This window comes from Bradysia coprophila (assembly GCF_014529535.1).
Source record: "Bradysia coprophila strain Holo2 chromosome X unlocalized genomic scaffold, BU_Bcop_v1 contig_117, whole genome shotgun sequence".
In the NCBI taxonomy this organism is placed as follows: domain Eukaryota; kingdom Metazoa; phylum Arthropoda; class Insecta; order Diptera; family Sciaridae; genus Bradysia; species Bradysia coprophila.
The window spans coordinates 1,125,602-1,148,484 of record NW_023503292.1 but is presented as its reverse complement, the minus strand read 5'-3'; the positions used below and the strand labels follow the sequence as shown (position 1 = coordinate 1,148,484).

Sequence of the window (22,883 nt, the reverse complement as noted above, 5' to 3'; positions counted from 1 at the left end):
TAATTTAATCGGAAAAGAAAGTGTTCAAGCACTCTGTAACTGAGCTTATTTCCTAAACGTTTACCTAATGTGTGCGTTTTGGGACCGGGACGCCGAATGCTAACCGAATGCCATCGGTTATCGTTCATGTGAACGCGTGACTTATCACGTAGTGTGATCGGTCCATCTCCTAAATCGAAAATGTAATGAATATGACCGTTCACTAATTCAACAGCAATGAAATCGGATCGTCGACCACCGTTGAAAAATAGCAAACCGTTCGCTTCGAGCGTTTTGAAACGAAAATCGATATTCGTATTTGAGTAAGCCTTTAGCATTGCCAGTCCAACGTACGAATGCTTTGACCTAAACGTTGAAGCATGATACGGATTGCCTGGTGGCGAATTGACGAACCGAGCCGTCAATTTAAATGTAGTCATTGACAGTGCTGCTAATTCAGGTCCAAGAGATTTTACCAAATCAATGAATCTAGCACGTTAAACGATTGAGAAGAAACAGTTATTGATGAAATAGTAGATTAGTGGCTCAATGCACACCTGTTTCCATTGTACACAAATCCTTGCATTTGTCCAACGAAATTAGCCATTGTTGAGGTCATTTGGATTTCTTCTTCGGCATGGAAAAGACCTCCCAAATGAATGGACCGTATATCCATTGTACTATGCCGTCCCAAGATCATTTCAGCTGAAGTTGGTTAGTAATGTATAATAAAGTGTGTCGTTGTTGAGACGTACACAAGCAAATTCAATGTGAGGTTTTTGTTCGAGGAGTTTTGACGGGGGAAGGAAGGATTTTTTCGTGATTTTTATACAAAATAAAAACAAAAAATTTGTCGGGAATCAGATTGTGATATGTTACTGATTACAAAGACTGAAAAAACACGTGCCTTGTGTACCAGGGATTTACATTCAAGCATGCAAGAGTAAAATTAGAAATCGAAAAACTTAAAAATGATTTTTTTTTGGTTCGTTCAAACATTTAATCGTAATTTGGTTGTTTGCTCAAACTGTTCCGATGAATCATTTTTAAGTTGTAGAGCATGCAATTCAAGCAGCAAAGCGATAGAAAAATTTTGTAAAATAAAGAAAGGAATTTTTTGAAATGACTAATGCGAGTATGATTGACACTTTACCCGGATGACAGTGAAATAATATCAAAAAGTGCACAGTTCTTGGCGATCGATTCTAATGATTTAGAATGCTCCTTGCGCTCTTATTGAACAGTTGAGCGTCAATTAGATTGGTTTTATTTTGTACTATAACATCGTTAAAGTGTAATGGTATCATATTGGACGATAATGCATGATTTTCAGCGCGAACAGGCGGTGGGGTCATTAGGAAAAAAATAATTCACGAATCAATCTGTCGGCAGAGTTTTAGAAATTCCGATTGATAGAGGTCTGCTCCTGATTGTTAATTTGATGCATTCACTCTGCCTCGTGGTGTAATTGTTATTCACATATCTAGAGACGAAAGTTGACAAGTCAACTCGACGTGTGAATTTTGTTATTCCGAGGCGAATCCGAGGTCAATTATCACAAGCAAACGTTTATCCCAATAGAAACAACTATGCATGAACTACTTTACAACCCTAGGTTTGCAAACCTCTATATGTAAATCAAAATTCATTACAGCACGGCAAGAAATGTGTAAAATAAATTTTCGCAATTCCGGTCCATAATCATCACCTTTCCATGCATCCATTTAATGTCGTTTTGAAGGTATTTATTTCACTGTATTCCCGGACACAGCGCAATATAAACTTTTTTTCGCACGCAATGCGTTATCAACTTTTTTTTCGCACGCAGTGCGATATCAACTTTTTTTCGCACGCTAAAGAACCTATTACCTTCAACGAAGGCTAAATTTTTATAAATAAAAATCTTGCATTGACCAGAAATCGAACTCCCGACACCGAAAGGTTTTTGAGCACAAAGCAGCGACTTTAGCCATTTAGCTATAGAGTCACACAATTATACCGAACGTATTGTTGAAGCGTATATACTAAGCATTGACTACTCGATTTCATTCAACGCGTCTCTTTACATCACATTGCAATGTGTATTATAATGCAGCCTTCTTGATCGTTCAAATGAATTTCTGTATACACAAGAATTTTAGAACAAAATGTAGGACATGTTTTGCATTGGAAAGGTGATTATGGCCCGAAATTGCGAAAAACGTTGTATCTACCACGGTAGGTATGCCGGTATTTTTTCGCACACGACGTCTTGTCGACCTCGGCTTCGCCTCGGGTCGACAATCGACATCTAGTGCGAAAAAATACCTTCATACCTACCTTGGTAGATAAATAACTATGAATATCGCTTCCAGTGTCTATCATACTCTTATAAAATTTGTTTTATTTACAGGGCGGGATTCTAAGCTATTTATATTCTTAAATATTTTCAAGACCAAATCATAATTCAATATATCAATCCAACAATCATTCTATATACAATAAAAAAGGCTTAACAACCGCCGATGTTTCATTAAAATTCTTTGCGGAACATATTGATTTATTGTTGGCTCATTTATGCAATTTCTTAAAATTTCTTTTTCTTCGCTGTGTTGTCTTACATTTTACGGCTGAGAAACTTTGTCTCACGTTATTGACTCAAATAAAATGCATATCAATGATGCTACTTGCTTATAACGACTATTTTGGTCGAGTTTACACGGATCGGCGAAGTTCACACTAAAAGCATCATTTTCATCATTATTTGTCGCATTGGTGTATAATGTACTATTTCTGTAGATGATGGTGAAATGTGATCAATAGAATATAGATTTGAAGAGTAGCATAAAACAGTCGGATGAAGCAGTTAAGTAAAGTTTCGCGTCAGTTCGAAGCTTAATCAGTTCGACGAATGTTTTAGCACTCTGTCTTGCGAGTGAATTTACGATGGTTCAAAACAGTTTTTAATGCAATTAAGACTGGGGAATTCCGACAAGTTATTTCTAATCGACGTAAAACATTATTCTAAGTAATAAATTATTGAACGGTGTGCCTTGAAATTGCTACCACTTTTTTACAAGTTAATCTAAACTTAGAAAGGTACAGCTGACCCAGAGCACTGTTTTAGGATATTCTATTGATCAAAAATGTCAATAGATACGTAATTCTTGCAACCGGACAGCTCAAACAAATTTATATTTATCGCGGCGACAAACGGCCTTAGTGAAATTTTAAGCAGCTGAGAAAATGGGGTTTAGTGGGAAAATTTTCGTAACATTCTGCATCGTAATGGTTGAAATGGCCGTACTAGTTGAGTTTATTATGGAAATAAAAATGGAACACAATCTGTTCAGTAGAAATTGTGACGGGGGTCGTAGTTACCGTATTGTTAGTAGACTGTCCGCAAACGTATTCAAATTGTTGATTTCAAATCTATGTTCGGTAGAACAGACTTAGAATATAATTTAAAAATTGAGATTGAAATTGTTCGAAAATTTGATCAGCACTACGGTAAAATCCTCAATTTGCAATTATAGGAAACTAAAATCCGTGAAGCATGAAATCCATGTTTAATGATTTTCGGTATTATGCAACGAGCAACTGTGGCTCTTTCGATGTGTTAAATCATGCAAGAACAATGAAAGAACCAAAATGATGTGTAGCAGTAAAGATATTAATCGGTTGAAACTTTCATTCAATATTTGATACACTAATCATGAGGTATAAGTGAATTTAAATCAATTAAGGGATTTGTAATCTAGGTTGGAGTGAAATAATTATTTCTTTTTTATATTAAAGAGAAGAAGATCTTACGGTTGTTCTGAGCAAAAAAAAAGTGTGAACTAAAAGTTTACTATGCAGAAAGGACCCCAGAGGAACTCAAAATTTTTGAGTAGGCTTAAGCTTAGGCTTAGGTAAAATCAGCACAGATGCTTCACCTTACAAAAAAAGAAAAGAAAAAGAAATAGTAGTCGACCAACGCGCCAATTTTATTATGAAAAAAGTGAGATCCACTATGTGTAGTTAGTCAAGTAATGTCCAATTTCGTCAAATTTCGATTTACCTAAGGGTTTTATGTTGAGTTGCTCTACTTAGAACCATAGTCACTTCCCGGGTATATTAAATTCAAACTTTTTTTTCGCTCAGGCCAACCGTGTCAGAAGTGAAAAAAGCTCATTTCGTTATACAACAAAGTGAGAAATAAAGTTATTAGACGTGAAATAAAACTGACTTTGCGTCAAGATTGGATATTAGTACGAAGAAAATATTAAAATATATTTCCAGGTTGTCTGAAGGAACATTGTTGCATTCGCTGGAGAAAAAAAAAGAAACTTTATGATGAGTCGAATTAAAATATAATTTTCAGAAGTCAATTGAACGTAGATGGAAAAAATGAAGTTTTCGAGAAAGGCCTTGTACTGAATTTCTGAAAGATTTTCTTCAGCAAACACGACGTGTAATTCGAGGGTGTAACTTTCTGAATATATTTCGTGTTTATAAATTCATTTTTCTGTTCTCAATTTTATAAGTACGCCTCAACTTAATGCATAATTTTATATCGCATTTTGCATACACATACACAACACACACTAAATTTTCACCGTCTGCAGAACTTATGTTCCTTCGCAAAGAAACAATGAAACATCAAACCGTTAACTGAGCTTTTTCATTTATATATATTTCTTTCTTGAAATAAAACTTCAGGCAAAATAATTTTGGTGCAATAAAATAGCGCCCTGACGCTCGTAGAATCATTTTTCAGATTCTTTTTCTTTCATTAAATTAGCTTTACTCGATTCAAGTAAGACAATCAAATAATTTCTTCTTAAAATTTATGTTTTTTTTTCTCGTTCAATTAAATATGTTTTTGAAATGGCGAACGATTAATATTATAATGAATTGTTTATGAAAATAAATATCATTTTTACCACAAAATTAATGATAAAAAAATTACCAATTGTTAATCATAATTAAAACCACTGAAAGCGCAATTAGTTTCCTTTTATATAATCAAAAATTAAAATGAATATCAATCATTAGTTAATACGTAACAGAATGAATAAAAATCAAATCAAATCAAATTAAAAAGAAACCAGAGAGACTAGCAAACTCTCTTGTCTTGAGCAACTAAGAATGGTAATTTCTTTTCTGTTTCAACACTATCTCGATGATGGTAGGGGCGAGATGAAGGCATTTGAAAGTGAAAAAGGATTTATATCCGTCTATCCGTATCGTAATACATCCATAAAAAAATGTAATTATAACTTTAATCTACTTTGACAATTAATATCCGCTTCAATTTGATTTTTCTCGCAATCTTGTTTGTTCGCGAAATACACTTAAAAAGTGCAATTAAAATGTATACGCGACGCGGCATGTATGAACATCTCGCACCATCTTTTATGTGTTAACATTTTATGAATACTTACTTCTGAAAAAGATGTAAATTAAAGACAAATTCATTCGTGTAACAATGCATTGAAATTTAAGAGAATACTGGGCCAGTATCTGCATTAAAAGAGACAGATAAAACGTCGCCAAAGAGTCAGATAAACAATTGCAAAGACAAATGTGTTTTTTAGTTGCTATGAAGGTATTTTGGTGTTAATATGGCCAATAGAATGTTAAGTAGATAATTCGAAAATGTACTGGCATTTAGTGATGCACTTTTTCATAATGATCACGTGGGATGAAAATGGAAATTTTTCTCGAAAAAAAATTTTTAGTTCGAGGTACAGTTATATGAAGGTATAACCTTATTTTAGAAGCTCGATACATAAAGTGATCGTAATAGATCAGCTGTCACCTTCTAGGGCACTACTAATTTGACAAAAAAAACACAAAGTTTTGTTAAGTTAGTGCCTCACAAGTGTCAATCGAACGAATTCAGACTTCTGAGTGAGATTTGCCATCAAAGCTTTTCCTCACTACTTCTGATATGTTTGATTTTGTTCGTTTCATAAGATTTTTTACGGGGGTGTCCCACAAGGTTACAGTTCCGCGAAAACACACGAAAACGAGAATTTTCGTCTTTTTAGCGTATTGGATTCCAGACCTCGCCTTCGGCTCTGTCTGAAAACCTCTCACACGCTAAAAAAGACTTTTAGTCCTAGGTACGAAATGAACTATTTCATGCTGAGGGCGTCAAAAGAAGTGCTTGAAACATGAAAAGTACGATTTTTGACGCATGTAGCATGTAAAATAGTATTACGGCCTAGTGTGTATTGACGAAACGGAATAAAAATTAATTAATTACGTTTCATCGATTTATCAAATGCCTTATCTCGGACAGCTATGTTTTCTGTCGTCACTGGGTTATTAAAGAAGTTGTTTTGAATCTAAACATGTGCGAAAAGAAAATGTACAACCATTTGGTTACTGCTTAGACTGTTATTTAATAACTAATTGACGAATTTGCAGAAATTCCTAAGGATTTATTGATGGATTATTTTGAAAGTGGACCATTAGCTCCATCAGAAGTATTTTCCAAAAGCATACTTATTATGTTCCCTTTACCCATAGCGCGAATAGTCCAAAACCGATGTCCTTTTGTCTTTTTAATATGCCTTTAGTTGATTCGTAGAGTAGGACAAATATCCTAAAATCGTCTATTTCCTACAAAAACTATAGTTGCAAGCAGCTGACGAAATAGGAACGTGTGTTGGGCTAATGTGGAAAATGAAAGACAAAAGAAAAAGAATTCTACGAACAAATTTCGAAAAAAATTCGATGAAGATTGGAAGGTAACATCTAGTTGAAAGAGGCTGAAAAAATATTTTTGAAGTTTACTGCATGTGCTCAATCTCTTCTACTCGTATGAAATCCTTCAACATTTGACAAACATTTGTCAAGTGCAAAATATGAATTTCTACAATTTTCAGCCGGCATTATATAAAAACAAAGGTTGACGGTTCAGAGATATTTGTGCTAGAGGCGGTTTGCACGTTTGAATAACAAACACGGTGTTGGAAAATTCCTCTGGCCGAGATATCGGTTTACCTTCAAAATAATCTCTAATTTTCATTTTAGAGAATGTCTCTTTTGGTTATGAGGATGATTTCGTTTTTCCTTCAAATTTTCGAATTGATATTGTTTTCCTCTGCAGATATGAAGGAAATAAGTGAATGTTATGATGACTTACAATAAAACATAATTAGTTTGAAAACAAACAAAAAAAAACTGCTAAAACATCCAATCATCAAAATCATTTACCAATAAAATTATGATTGTCAATATGATAAAAGGTCTACGGATATCATTACGACATTTTATAAACTCTAAATTTATGACTTAATGAAGATGTTCTTTTCGATATAAGTTAAATCTTCTATAAATAGCGAAGGCAGAATTTATAATTAATTTCCATTCCATTAAAGAACTTTTATTGTAGTTCACACACAAAAATCATATTATTTATAAATAGAACTTTCAGATTTCAAGATAAATTCTCACCGCAGAAAATTAAAATTGATGGAGTTATCATGTTCAATCAAAAATATAACTATAAAAATACAATTGACGGAAGCTTCCGTGTTTCATGGAGTTGTCGATTCCGCGCAGTCCACAAACAATTCTATGAATCAATCTACCCCGGAAAACCACTTTTCAGACTATGGTCTGGAATAAATTCAGGTGGCGAAAAATCAAAAACATAAAATTTTCGAGTGGACAATTCTCACCTTCACTAAAAAAGCTTTCAGCTATTTTCGTCCTGTTTTTTTTTTTAATTTCTACTCCATACAGTCCACACTACAGTGAACGACATCTCAAATGTCTCTTTGTCATTTTTTTCAGAGAATGTCATTGTGAATTTGCAATGACACAATAAAATTCTCAGAAAAATTTGACAGTGAGACATTTGAGATATCGTTCACTGTGTCATAATAAAATGAAAAAAGTTTGGAAAAAGTAAAAACTTGTATGTGACCAAAGTTCCGGATGGTTGCTTTGAGTTAATATAGCTCGACTAAAATATGTCAACAAAATCAACAACATTTGCTCTCTCTATCAAAATGAATTGAAAATGAACCGTCGTAACAAAATATTGAGTTATTGAAGTTTTCTAAACCTTTTTTCATTTTATTACGACAGCGTGGGCTGTAAAATAACAAAAAAACGGGACGAAAAAATCTATTTTTTTTTATTTAAAGCAACGCACTTCAAGCAAAAGTGCTATTAATGACAGCTGCCAAATAGAGTACTATTTTGTATGAAATTTTATCCCCACTCTTTGCACTGTAGCACTGTCAAGTTTCAGTACCCTATTTAGAGTACCACTTTTGCTTGAAGTGCGTTGTTTAAAGGTGAGAATGGTCCAATGTATCGCTACTCGAAAAGTTTCAGTTTTTGACTTTTCGCCTTTTGAAAACATTGATTCTGAAAATCGGACTTCTGAGTGGAATTGTGTTAATCAGAAATTTGCGTCATATGCGTGTGCATCTGATTAAACGAAGCGTATTTAGATCGTTGAAATATTTCAATTTCTTATAAATTTTTATCTCGATCGGTCCCGGGGCTTAACATAATCAAATTATGAATACAGTCAGTTTCTATAAGTAACACAGATGAAAGAGCAGTAAATACTTTATCGTTGAAATATCTGAAATTTTGATTAGACTCATTAAATGAATGAATGTGCAATAGAAGTGTGCCATTCTAATGGCAGGTTCTCTAAGGACATTTCGATTCGTTGTTCGCTATTGACCAGAACATTTAATTCGCACAAACCAATCAATGAAAATGATACGATGAAAATTTGTGGCCGCCTCTCAGAACGAAAATACAATGGAAACGAAATCAAAAATATGAAAAATAGAAATTTCTTTGTACATAAAGATTTTCTTTTGTTTTGTTTTTTTTTTTTGTTTGGTCGGTAGGAATTTTTTGAAAGGAAATAATAGAAAAAAAAATGTAGAAAAATTGAACTGATTACAACAAATAGAGAATTAAATCCAATCAACAATCAAATAATTTTTTTTTTGGCTCTCAAAGTTAAATTCGAATTCGAATGTTAATAATATTGAAAAAATTTAATTTTTTTTGATTTATAAAAAAAACGACACGTCACGACACGAATAGGGCAAAATATGTGCTGTTGATACATACATAACGTACCCCTGACGGGGGCTGCCCCGTCAACCTGTAGACGAAGATTCGACGCTCTACGTGAAAAGCGAACCGTGTGCCAGTTATTGTCGTTTAAAACGCCTTGACCGGCTAGCAGATTCTGTTGACATATTGTCCAAATTGGAATACACAAACGAATACACAAAAATGCTCGCGGTTACCTTTTCTCTATCACCCAGCCGAACACTGGCTCTTACACGGCCCGCAACCAATGAAATTTCCAACCGATCCGGAGATTCCGATTCAGCACTTGTAAGTAAAAGCAGTCCAGCTGCCCTTGCTGTTTTGAACCTCAAAACCAGTTCTTCGGTCTGTGTTCGACTTCCCTGAGCGCCACCCAGCCAAATCGTCATGTGTTGCGTTCCGTTGAACGCCAATGTGGTTGATTCTCGGCCACATGTCGGTCCATTATACAAGGTAGCTGTACAATCGCACAGCGGACGATTCCAACCTTCACTGCAAATTCCATTGTTTTGGCACGGAGGCACCGCACCACCACACTGATTTGTTTGTATGTGACATGACGGTTTTACAGCTCCTAATTGAGTCAAAATAAACATTCGATTGACACCAAAACAGCAGCAAATCAATTTTACCCGAATCCTGTTGACGAGCATAGGCAGCAATATCGACTGGTTTTCCGCTTAGGGTCAGATCCCGTAAACAGCCAACAAATCCTTGTCGCAATGTCGCCGTCCATATAGCAGGAGGCCATTGAACGCTGCCATATGTGGCACCGGTGCCACCAATATAAATTGGAGCATCCAATTCTAATTGTGTCGAATCACCTGGCGTACGAAAATCATTCCCTTGACCGTCTACGGACACCTTACCCTCTCTGCCGCTCCGTCTTAATGTCAATTCATGCCAACTACCATCATCTACCCGTCGTCTAGATGCTCGTAATTTAACAGCACCAGAACCAAGATCAACATGAATATAGATGTGGCCATTAAGTAATTCAACAGCAAATAAATCCGACTGTATGTAATACAATTTATGTAAGTTTTAGTGTACATTGGGTGGTGAAATGTAATATATGAATTGGAAAAGAGGGTCGAAAATAATTTGTTAGTTTGCTCTATTACTCCGAAGCGTATTCATCTACGAAAGGTTGACGATAGCTGGTTTGAGTGCAGAATTATATTTACCTTTGGTGGTTTGGTTCCAGTTGTTAGAAATATTAATCCGTTTGGTTCATTTGTTCTGAATTTGAAAGACATTAAACTTTGTTTGCCAGTAGTTTCCCAAGGTGGAAGGATCTGCAAAAGGAGAGGAAAATTGCATTTATATGTATAGCGTTGAGCTGTGTTTGAGGGGATTAATTAATATTGAAGTGGTGCAGCTGTTCCCAGCCGACCGACATTTTATAAATTGCTACATTGCTACATGAAGGAAAATGAAAAGTTCTGGTTGAAATAAATACTTCGATTGCTTCATTCGTTTACCTTCACTGTTTTTAACAACATAAACTTCGTTCGGTCTGACAATAATTAATTAATTATTAATCAACAGTGGAAATTATCTTGGCAGGTCGTATTTAGCTATAATTCATCCCTGTAATGTAGCGGATAGAAGTTTTCACAAGTTGTTTTCAACCGACGTAAAAAAAAATAGAGGGACCTCGAGAGGGACATACCCGCATACCGTAGTACAAGTATTTACTTAAAATAATCTTTTGCGTCGTTCAAAAATAACTTGGGAAAACTGCTATCGCGCTGTAGAAACAGACCAGAAAAGTGCCAGAAATTACCAGAATATCATGTTTTAATTCGTTCTCATAAATCAACTGGAACTACACGGTAGTGAAAGTAATAGTACAAATATGTTGTAAAATATTAATACTTTTAAATACTACGTCTTAGTACAACCCCGGAACTATTTTCGGTAAAACATTTTCCCAAATTTTCCGTAACATTACTAAAATTGACTTTTGTAAATTTAGATTTTTTTAAAAAATTTATTCGTTCAGGGTACAGTCGGAGACTTTCAAATGACTGACGAATTCGGTTTCAGCTGTTTTTCAACAAATGTGCTTGTTTATACGGGTAAACAATGTACAGTACACGCATGCGCGTGGTAATGGTAAAACCATTTAAAGACATAAATCCATAATTGTTTGTATGAGTGGATCAGCTGAAACTAAATACGTCAAAGTCACCGACTGTGTAATGTCTTTCACAAAAAAATCGCTCCTCACATCGTTTTCATTTTAAAATATTTCCATCATTGTCATCACAATAACACATTGTCAGACACGGATGTCTATCCAGATAAAAAGCTTTTCATCTTTCACTGATTTCACAACATTTTCGAATTTCCTAACAATGTGGAAACAATGCAGGTAATTAAAAGAAAACAAAAGTTATTAAACTGAAATCGGTATGTATACAAAAGGAAAAAGGAACATCACGAAAAAAATACTTATGAAAAGAATGTCTGTCTGTTAATTTACCCGTATATAAGAGGGGAAAAAATTTTACGGATGTTGCAAGTGCACGCGATTTACTAAATGAATAACCTTTTATAAATTTGCTTAGGCCGTCAACCGTAGTGACGAGCTTGATGTAAACTAGTTAGGTTTTGCTAGTGTTGATAGAAGAGGAAAAGTGGGGTAATTGAACCGGTTATGAGATTTTAGTTAGTTTTGGCTAGGGTTGATAGATAAGAAAAAGCAGGGTAACAGCACCCACTTATCCTCGATACAGTCGCATTTGACCTTTTTGAAAATTTCTTGAATTGAGAGCTCACCGAGAACCATGGTGATTTGTTGCATTTTACAGCTAGTTCAACCAGGCATGAATTCACTGATAACATCAAATTTATAAAGGTAAAGTGCATAGTTATGCGCTTTCAGTCACCAACAACAAAAGAAAAACGTGAAAATGTAATTACGATTTAACCATAAAGTTTTTATAAAATCCTACTTTGTCTAATGACATTCACTTAAGCTTCTGACGGTGGAAAATAAGACTTGAATTTTACATAATTCAAACGGAGATCACTTAGCATTTTACAACCCGATGAAGAACATGTCGTCAAAAACGTGTGCCACTTGTTTGAAACAAGTCATTTACCCTCTTATATTCTACATACATTTATAACACCGTCTATCGAATTAAAACGTTAGGATACTCATACTCATACATAAACATGTGCTGTACATGTTCAATGTGCTGTATGACGAACAATATGTGGGTGGAGGCTGGGAAATAAACTTAGCTCCAGTTTGGAATAAAACGAATACGTGAAGAAGAAATGAATCTCTGACGAAGACTGTAATAAGGAAACTAACTTTTCAGTAATACGAATCATTCATTGATTGATCGATTCTTCTTCTTCTTTCTTCTTTTTCAGCCTGTTTCTATCCACTGCTGCATGTAGGCCTCTCCAACTTCTTTCCATTTCGTACGATCCATTGCCATTTGCTGCCAGTTTGTACCTGCAATATTCTTAATTCCGTTTGTCCATCTCTCTGGTAGTGTACCTATAGCTCGTCTTTTATATGGTCGCCAGTTCATGATCTTTTTGGTCCAATGTTCGTCTGTCCTTCTTGCAATATGTCCCGCCCAGCTCCATTTCAGAGATGCTATTCTTTCCATGACATCAACGACCCTGGTTTGTTGTCGAATCCATTGATTCGTCATTCTGTCTCTGAGTGTTATTCCAAGCATACTCCGTTCCATGGCTCTTTGTGTCACTCTCAATTTATCTTCGGATGCTTTCGTTAAAGTTAACGTTTCCGCTCCATAAGTGAGCACTGGAAGGACACAAGTGTCGAAAACTTTGCGTTTCAGACTATTATTCATTTTGCTTTTGAAAATTAGTCTGAGTCTTCCGAATGCTGCCCATGCAAGACCAATCCTACGTCTTATTTCTGCAGTTTGGTTGTCCAGACCTATCTTCAGTTTATGTCCTAGATATACGTAGCTGTCGACTCGTTCAATGACAGTGTCACCAATTTTGATTTCTCTATCGCCCCCGACATGACTTTTGTTTTCGATAAGTTCATCTTGAGGCCAACTTTGCTTGCCTCTTCACTTAACTGTTGTAGCATAAGCTGAGCCTGACCTAGATTCGCTGCTATCGGTACAATGTCATCAGCGAAGCGGAGATTGCTCAGGGACTCTCCATTTATCTTTATTCCCATTTTACTCCAGTTTAACTTCCTAAAAACAACTTGTAGAGTGTTGACAATAGGCTTACGGGTCGGTAATTTTCCAGCTTTGTTATGTCTCCTTTTTTATGCAGCAATGTAATTACCGCATTTTCCCAGGCTTCTGGTACTTCTTCCCATTGGAGACATTGATTAAACAAAGCCGTGATTGCCTTTAATAATGAGTCTCCACCTAGTTTAATGGCTTCCACTGGAACACCATCTTCTCCGGGAGACTTTTTATTTTTCATCTCGGCTACTGCGGCCTTGACTTCATCAACAGTTATGTCGGGCATATCCTCCGATCCCACGTTTCTTATTATTGGTCTATCTCGGTTTCTTCCGTTGGACTCTGTCTTGCTGAAGAAAACCAATTCTCATAAAATTCTGTTGCAATATTTAATATCGCATTTTGATCCGTTTGGAATTGATCGATTGAATGAGAAAATATTTGCAATCTAGATATGTCGATTAATACTTGAGGCCAAAGGTCGTTCGACAGATTGGGTTCCAAGTTGTGATGATGGTAATGAATTTTTAATTTCTAAACTTCCCGATTTTTCCTACCTTTTTCCAAATTTTCGCAAAAATATTTTTTTTTGGAAAATTAGGGAAAATCTCGGAATTTTTTTTTTGAAAATTCAAGAAAATATTGGAAAACATTTTCCCAAAAATAGTCCGTGATTTCAATTTCAACTCAAAATACTTTCTCACTTGCTCATCGTATTGTTTATCGATTCTTTATTATACCCTTTACCGTAACACATCTTACCCACGGATGTGTTGTACGGAAGAAATTGTTTTCTTCTTCATAATTCAGTGTTTTCATTTGGATTTGTTTGCAATATAAATTTTGTGGACACATGAGATTAGTCCCAAGGAACAAAACCGTAAAAGCAAGTAAAATTGTACGTTTTGATAATGTATTACAAACGGTTACGAACGATATATGAACACGTGGTTATATCGTTTCTTCCAATACGTTCCAATGTTCCATGTAACCATAGAGAGTTTACCACCGAGATTTACTCGACCGATATTGACAATGACCGATAAATGCAACACAAAATAAAGCAATAAACTTACCAAATGTGAATCTTTTGTTGTGAACGTAACCGGATCTTGTGGATCACCTGTCGGACACGTATAATCCACACGACCAGCAACTTGTATCAATTTCGAACCAGTTCGTGCTAAATCAATCAAATTTAATCGCAAAGTGTCAGCAGAAAATTCAACCTAAATCAAAATCGAATATAAATATCAGGAACGTATTATATGAACCGAATGAATGGTAGGCGAGAAAAGAAAAGAAGAAAAACATTTAATTTGTTTGTATGAGATGTTGTGTGTACACTGAGACACATCAGAATAATGATGACAGGAAAAGAGGAAGAAGAAGAAAAAAATGAGAAAATCATATTTTATGGAGTCTTCATCTTAGATTCTTTTATGTACTTTTCGTAAGCATCCAACGAAATTATTATGCACCCTGGCGCCCAGCAATGCTCTTGGATTGACAGAGCCACCCACGTACACTCGTGATGATGATAACATTGTGAATTTGCCAGCAATATGTGAATGATCTGTGTACACATCGTCGACAACAGCCACAAGCTAAAAATAAAAAAGATTGAATGAAAATGGGGAAATTGAATTTTGGTTATTTACTTTATTAGAGGAGTAAAAAAAAAGTTAAAGAAAAAATCAAAAATATTTTTCATACATTTCAGACAAAATTCCAATTTCCTATATCTTTTTAAACCAAATAATTTAGCGACATATTTGTTTGTTTCGCTAACTATCTATTTTATAACTTAATCATTTTCATTGTCGATTAGAGTGTCTAGCATAATTTGTGTGTGCAGTCATAACACATTAACTATTACGCATAAGACTATTATTTACACGCGTCATGATGCGAAAAATCACGAAATCACGCGCCACAAGTTTTACGAAACCATTGTTTTTTCTTTGGAGCTGAGATGATGTTCACAATACGGTGTTAGGGAATCTCGCGCCGCGTAATTCACAATAACTCACAAAGTGACGTCTTCCTTATACAAAATGTGTCAAAATGTGAATTATTGTGAATGACGCGGCGCGAGATTCCTAGCAACCCACAATACTTGCACACAAATTCAAACTTATTCAGGAATTTCGTGTGTTCGCTCCAAGTGATGTAAATATCTATTGTCATGCGTGTACACGTGTGTAAATCTTAAAACTTTTTCGGAAGCGTTATGATGTTGATATTTTCCTCTAAAATATTTACTTTTGGGAAGGGACATTGAGAACCCGAAATTGATTATATTTTTCAAAAAAAAGGGGTGAGGTCCTAAAATTTACAATTGTTGTTGAAAGTAAAGGTATATAAGCAGGTACAACAGTACTCATATGAGCCGTGTATGTCCTCAGTACGAATTATTGCAGTATCCGAGCTGGAAAAATACATCGTACGTGTTGGGTTCGCACTTGATATACGACTACTGGTCTGTTATGGAATGTGGTCAAGTTGAGTGCATGCATGTCAATCTATGCACAAACAGCGGACATGTGTTGAATATTCAAAAATGTCACTGCCTCCGTAAACTTTGAACAATTCATACATGACCGGAATCAAGATGAACTGAAATTGTATCCTGATAATGTTCACATACGTAAAGCGACCTTCAAGTTTACTATAATTGGAAACAAACGAATTATCATCTGTCTCAAATTACACTTCCGAGAGACATCGTATATATTCAGTTCCAATTACCGTCGTATCATGTATACACGCCGTCGTACATACACAGAACACGACAAATATATTAATGAAATTTTGTAATTAAAATCATTATTTTATGTCCACTGTCGAAAAATATGAAAGAAATAAAATGCACTCACCCGACAAAAGCTGGTGATTGATGATATCTGAAATGAAGAGATAAAATATTAAACAAATTTCGGTATTTGTCATAATTAATTTTATACATCTGCCTCAGTTGGCTCGGTCTTAGACAACATAACAGAAAATTAACGAGCAAAAATGGAGATAATTAATTCCAAGAGCATGGCAAACGAAAGTTTGTTATTTGCAAGGAGAGGAATTAGTTTTTGCACCACCGCATCAGCATGTTGGTAGTTTATGATAGTAGTAGAAGCTCTCCGTGCTCGATAAATGATTATAATAATGTGTATAAGTCTAAGTCATAATATTTCAATTTAATTAACAAAAAAGAAACTTTATGAAAAGTTAGAAGAATACGGAAAAATATTCTTTGTCACAGTGCCCCATTATGTCGTATGGCAGCCCGTACAGAAATACTTTGTGCCATTACAAATTACCGCGAAACAATGCAATGAAAACTGTGCATTGCTCAGCATGGAATACATATATCTCACATTCTTACCTCTTGTATTCTTCTGTGTACAGTAACTTTGTGCCATTGATGATCGTCAAAGCGCACTCTAGCTGGTTTGATATGCATTTCCTGTTTGCCATTTGCCAGACCCATTGTTAAAGAAACACCACCGTCGCGCAGTGCCAGATTCAAATAGTCGGTTCCATGACCTGAAAACAATGAAAGTGTAAACAAAGACTTTCTCAAACGCAAAAGCAGTTGACGGTAGGAGAAGTAAAAAAATTATTATGAAATGACTGCGGTGTTAAATCCAATGAAAGGAAACTAACAAAAAAAAAATTCATAAATGAGTCGCTTCCAGTAGAGCTTCGTTGCGATGGGTGATGATAAGCTTTCGCATTGTGGGGCGAAATATGAAGTAAAAATAGGGAATTCAATATAGTGCTATACGTCTACCATGGCTATGACGTTCTCCCAAATAAAAACCGGACATAGTGGACGGAGAGATGACATTTTGACTTTGAGAGGGATGCTAGGTATTATTTATATAAAAATGTGATAAAGAGAGATGGAGATAGTCGTCATGCGTGACATATAAGCAGCCATTTAAATGACGCCTTTTTTGGCTTTGGTCGTATGTTTTTGGAACATAGTTCATAAAACTCTCTGTCAGGGCCGGACTGGCTGCTAAATGGCGCATTGGCTGAAATGGCTTGAAGGTAAGCTACGCAAAAATTAATGAAAATAGGAATTTTAACAAAAAAAATCAAAGGAGTTGGCCCTGATTTCTGCGAATGCAAGATCAAAGTTACTAATTTACACCATATTTCCCATAACTCAATCTGCATTGTGATTGTAAACTGATACAATAATTTGTTGAATCAAAAATTCTTTCGAACGATGTTCACCAATTAAATTTTCGATTCTTTAAGTTACTTTGGTGATTAGTTTAAGGCCTCTCTTACCAAATTTGACACAGAGTCTTGACAGAGTCTAAAGAAAATAAGATTCTGTCGTCTTCTCAATTATTTGTTTGTGTAACCATCGTTTCCCAACTTTTTTAGCCCCGTACGAAGTACTGGGGGCTTATAAGATTAATATGCCGTTTGTAACACGTCGAATTGGAAGCAGACAGTAAGGGCAAAGCATTTGGTTATGTTCATAGATGACGAATCCGCAATAAAAAAAATGTCCGTCCGTCCGTCCGTCCATCCGTCCGTCCGTCCGTCCGTCCGTGACCCCTCTAGCTTGAGTAAATCACAACCTTTTTTCAAAATTCTTTTTTTCCCCGATTGGTATCAACAAAAGTAAGGTCAAGTTCGAAAATGGGCATGGTAGGGTCGGCCCCTCCAGAGCTAGGGCCCTATAGGTGTTTTTCAGTCTTTCGACGATATCTTCCGAAATACACACGCAATAGCTGCTTGTGATATATCAAATGAAAGGTATTGACGAGTAGAACAAAGTTGCTGAACATTGTTTTTGGGTAAGATGCAATGTGGGCTTGTTGGGAGGGCTCAAAGGTCGTTCCTCGGCCCTAAGTGTTTTTTGCACATAAATCGAGTAAATCTCATCCGATTTTGCTAGTTTTTGTTTCATTTGAGAGATAATTGAATGCCGAATAGAATGATGGCGAAAAAAGTTTCAAATTTGGGCCATTGGACTAAGGCCGCTACTCGGCCCTAAGTGTTTTTTGCACATAAATCGAGTAAATCTCATCCGATTTTGCTAGTTTTTGTTTCATTTGAGGGGTAATTGAATACCCAATGGAAAGTTGGCAAAAAATTTTGGGTTTCTAAAATAATGTCGTAAATTGTTGGTTTTGTTTGAGAGGTACTTCGTACGGGCTTTCGTAATTGCGCTATGCGCAATTTTAAAAATGAACAGTTTCAGTAAATTTGACAATGCCCAACTTGACTTGCATTTTGGTAACAGACGGATTAGAGGGTTGTAGACGTATAGGGTATTAGGGTTCCGGGCTTATTAGGGCTACGGACGTATTATGGTTGTGGACGAAATAGGATTACGGGTTGTACGGGGCTAAGTCGCAGCAAACGCTCCGACTGTTCTGATGCCTTGTTTTTCTTATATTTGCTACAATTCTGACAAAGGGCCAAAGTATCTGAAAAAGTGGCATCCAACGAAAGTTTCTAAATTTTGTCGGCAAATTGTGGTTTTGCCACAGTTTTATAAAAAAAAATTAAGCCGATCGGTAAAAAATATCCGCTTGGGGAATGTCAATTAAAAATTGGAACAATTTAAATCACCATCAAAGCGGAACGATTACAGTTTTATATATCAGTTATCAATTAACTGTTTTTATTTTGTGTGTGTCCGGTATATTACAAACATTCACTGCAAACAGCATTCTTTGAGCATTAACAATCGAGTTTTATTTGCATTTAAATGTAACCATAAATAGTATCCAATTTTCCCTTTTTTTCCCAACGAACTATTTTATACAATTTTGTCTGATAGCTCCATTTCCGTAACTTCTCCAGCGCCTATTGACCTTTTGTATATGTATGTCTAGTGTTGAACTCTTCAGTATGGCATACCTCTACACTGCCTGTGTGTGATATTATGTGGTCCTCGGTATATCCATCGTAACTCACCGGTTATACAAATATATAAAGACACAAACTCGAATCAATATATTATTATGTATTCTGACTAGGCTTAGTCATGACACACAACACTCTTGTATACAATCGATCTATCTTATCGAAACGACCGAAAGCAACGATGTAATGCCCTTCGTCATATACACTATCGTTTCTATATTGGATTTTGGTATGTTTATATGCCCAAAGAATAAGGAAAAAAAAAACTTTTTCTTCCACAAAACGTACACACACAGCAGCAGCAGCAGCAATAATTTCGTACTATGGGGGTTCTCACAAAGCGGGTGTACCAATGAATATAACAATATTGTACATCGTGAAATCGAAATATAGATTTTCGATTTGAATTATGGAGATAGATGGGTAGTAACAGAGATAAAGTACTGTAGAGACATATCACCATCACTTCACGTTTATAGCTTAATATTTGGTTTGGATATATACGATTCTCGTATACGTATAAATTTTGTCATTCTATAATGATAAATGTGTATTATTGTTGCGTATATAATATAGGTAGATTGAATTAAAACCGAACCACTAAATCCATACATATAATTTGAACGAATTTTTAAAAACAATGAAAAATATTCAAAAACTTGTGTATTGAACGTTGAAAGCAACTCAAAAACGAGCCATCGGAACAGTCGGAGCGTTTGCTGCGACTGATCCCCGTACAAACCATATCTATTGCGTACGTGACCCTAGTGCGTCTGTCACCCTACTTTGACCGGAAGCCTATTGCGCCGGTTAATGTAGTTAAAGTAAAATTATTATGTAATGTGTACATCTTAGAAATTGCGCATAGCGCAATTACGAAGCCCCGTACGACGTTCCTTTCAAATGAAACAAAAATTTCAAATCGCCCTAAAATTTTAATTTATTGAGTATAAATACACATAGGGCCTAGTAGCGGCCTTAGTCCAAGGACCCAATTTTTTTTTCAACAACATTCTATTCGGTGTTCGACTACCTTTTAAATGAAACAAAAATTAGGAAAAACGGATCAAATTTACTCGACTTATATGTAAAATACACATAGGGCCGAGTAGCCTTTCACTTCTGAGGCCCTAACTCACGGTCCACTCACCCGATTTTAAACAACTTTTTTTCCTGGATTGGTATTGACAATACCTATCATTTGCCATGTTATTTACATTTCCATCGTTTGTTTTGCCATAAATATCACCAAAAGACCTTAAATCACTTAGGTGGCCCTAACTCACGAAGGGCGGACCCGAATATACCCATCTTCGAACTTAGCCTCACTATTTTGACTATCTTTCAGGGAATTTTTTTTTTGAAATCGGATTTGATTTACTCAAGATATTGACATTTTCTTTCCCGACGAAGCGTCAACAAAACATCATTTTCTTATGGCCTTTTGATTGGAGAAAATAAGGTTAATCACACCGCTGATCTGAAATAGTCATTTATTCACAGAGAGAAGAAAAATAGCAAATTTCATTTCGACTGTGTTGTTTGTGGCCAGAGTGGCTACTCAAGGTTCAGCTGAGTAGAGCAAATTACTGTTTCTCACATGCGTTGTAAAAAGCTATTTTGTCACAAATTTGGCAATTTCAATGCGAATCACACCATATGCTCCACCACATCTGATTAAACAGTTCCGAAAGTTGATTTTAATTATAAATATGTCGTTTGATCGTAACAAGGTTTTAAAATGAGTTTTTAAATAAGTACGAAGCGAACACGTATTTCCGTAAAATACTCGTATATCCAATATACTCGTTGGGATCTTTTTTTTCTGTAAACTTTCCTCTTTCTTCTGAGTTTGTTTACATAACACAACAAATATTATTCATATAACATGTATTGGTCATTGGTGTCAAAATATCAGAGCGGCTGTGGATGTGGTGCACCTTATGTGAGTTGTTCTAAGCACGGCAGAGTAAAAGTAACCCAGGCAGGAGCGCTTGTTTGACTAGGGACCTGAATTATCTAGTAGCCTTGTATATTTTGCGAATTAAATTTTTCAACTTATGTCCCTCATTTGACTTTTCAATAATGAACCGCTCCTGCCAGGTTTACTTTTACTCTTTTTATTAAAATTTCTATATTTAACGTGTAGCTCTTGTTAGGTATAATTGTACATCTATTAAGATATAAAAATGAAAAAAAAAAACTTGTTCTTGTTCCACAAATGTAAGGGAAATTTTCAAATTATTTGTTTACCCAACATTGTTGATGTTGAGCAATAAATCGGACAATCCATGAGATATACTAATCTTGAAAATCTAACTAAAAGAAATATATTTATTTCGACAGAAAGATAATTCAAAATGATTCACCCATCTAATGTGGTTTATTTGCTTTCAAATAGTTTGTTTAGAGTTTTATTAACCTCTGTCACTGTTATTGATAGTTCGGTTGATATTCTTTTTCTTTTCTTTTGTTCAGTGTGTGGTTATACTTTATGTGGTAAGGGTTCAAATTTAGTATAAAATGTGGCTCTTTAAAACTAACAAAGGATAATGGCTGAATATTATCCCTTATTGATTGATTTATTTACTGCTAAATTAGATTGACCGCATTGATCTGAAGTCGATGTTCAGGTCAGGAACTATGCTACAGCATTGAAAATGAAGATTTCTTCAAAGTCCCATTAAAAACGCGTACGTGATAAGGGATTAAATATGTGAAAGTTAAAATTGAGGTTCAATATTACGTACGACGGTCGACACGGCGATCTGACGTCATTAGATGATTTAATTGCCACAAAACTCCTAAAGTTTAAGAATTTTACGAATTTTTCGAATTTTATAAGTTTATTAGTAAAATCTATGGTTCAGTGGTTACGTACTAATCCACCAAAACATGATCCGGATTTGATTCCCGTCAGACAATTCCACATGGACTTTTTATACCGATTATATCGCATTGGGTTCACTCAAGTCTCTTAATTTGGGTAGGTGCAGTGTGTTTTGTGACTGCAATGATATACACACTGAATGATTCGTATGACGTAGCCAAAATATGATTAATTTGTGTGCATGTGTCTAGCCTAGATTTAGGCGACATTGAAACATCGATGACTTTAAAGTCTCTAAAAAAATCTCAAATATGTTCTGACTTAAAAAAGAACCCACTGTAATTTTTATGAAATTTCTAAAATTCTTAAAAGAATTTGCGAAAACGTAGACCCTAATACAGACAGATCTATAAATTGCTGTCATTCCCTTATCGAGAATTCATTTAAATTCTTCAATGTCTTCGTAAAGAGCTGCAGGTAGAGTCTCTATGAATTTAACATCTCCAACACCAAATCCCATAATTTCGCATATCATCTTCTATTTACAAAATTTCACCTCGTCAGTAGATTTTTTTCCCTCTATACTCACTCATTTTAGTGAAGAAAATGAATTAATTTACTGAACGGTTGATAATATTTCCTTTTATTATACTACTTGCTACTCATTCAATATAAATACACACAATTTCCTCTCCATTCCGTTTCGCTTTTCGAAAATTATACGAAACTGGGGTATCAAACAACATTTATTACAAAAGCAACCGTGCAAAATTCTTTTTTTCCCTCTCATATTTTATCCTAATAATTTAATCAATGTTTTGGCTATAATTTATAGGGTGTTATTGAAATGGATTTATAGTCCATTAAATGATGGTAGAGATATTCTTTTACATATAACGACGTTG

The 22,883-nt window shown here is 35.2% G+C and overlaps 1 protein-coding gene across 1 annotated transcript in view; it reads right to left on the bottom strand.

Annotated features, from left to right (window-relative positions):
* Positions 1-22,883, bottom strand: part of LOC119066999 (neurexin-1-like) — a gene marked incomplete at its 5' end in the record, with an annotated part of 47,406 nt that overhangs the window by 9,859 nt on the left and 14,664 nt on the right. Inside the window, 10 exons of the mRNA XM_037169727.1 lie at positions 65-468; positions 537-684; positions 9,073-9,184; positions 9,246-9,622; positions 9,681-10,065; positions 10,236-10,346; positions 14,327-14,479; positions 14,699-14,857; positions 16,130-16,156; positions 16,636-16,796. Coding sequence (XP_037025622.1) covers positions 65-468; positions 537-684; positions 9,073-9,184; positions 9,246-9,622; positions 9,681-10,065; positions 10,236-10,346; positions 14,327-14,479; positions 14,699-14,857; positions 16,130-16,156; positions 16,636-16,796 — 2,037 coding nt within the window. The remainder of the gene's footprint in view (positions 1-64; positions 469-536; positions 685-9,072; positions 9,185-9,245; positions 9,623-9,680; positions 10,066-10,235; positions 10,347-14,326; positions 14,480-14,698; positions 14,858-16,129; positions 16,157-16,635; positions 16,797-22,883) is intronic.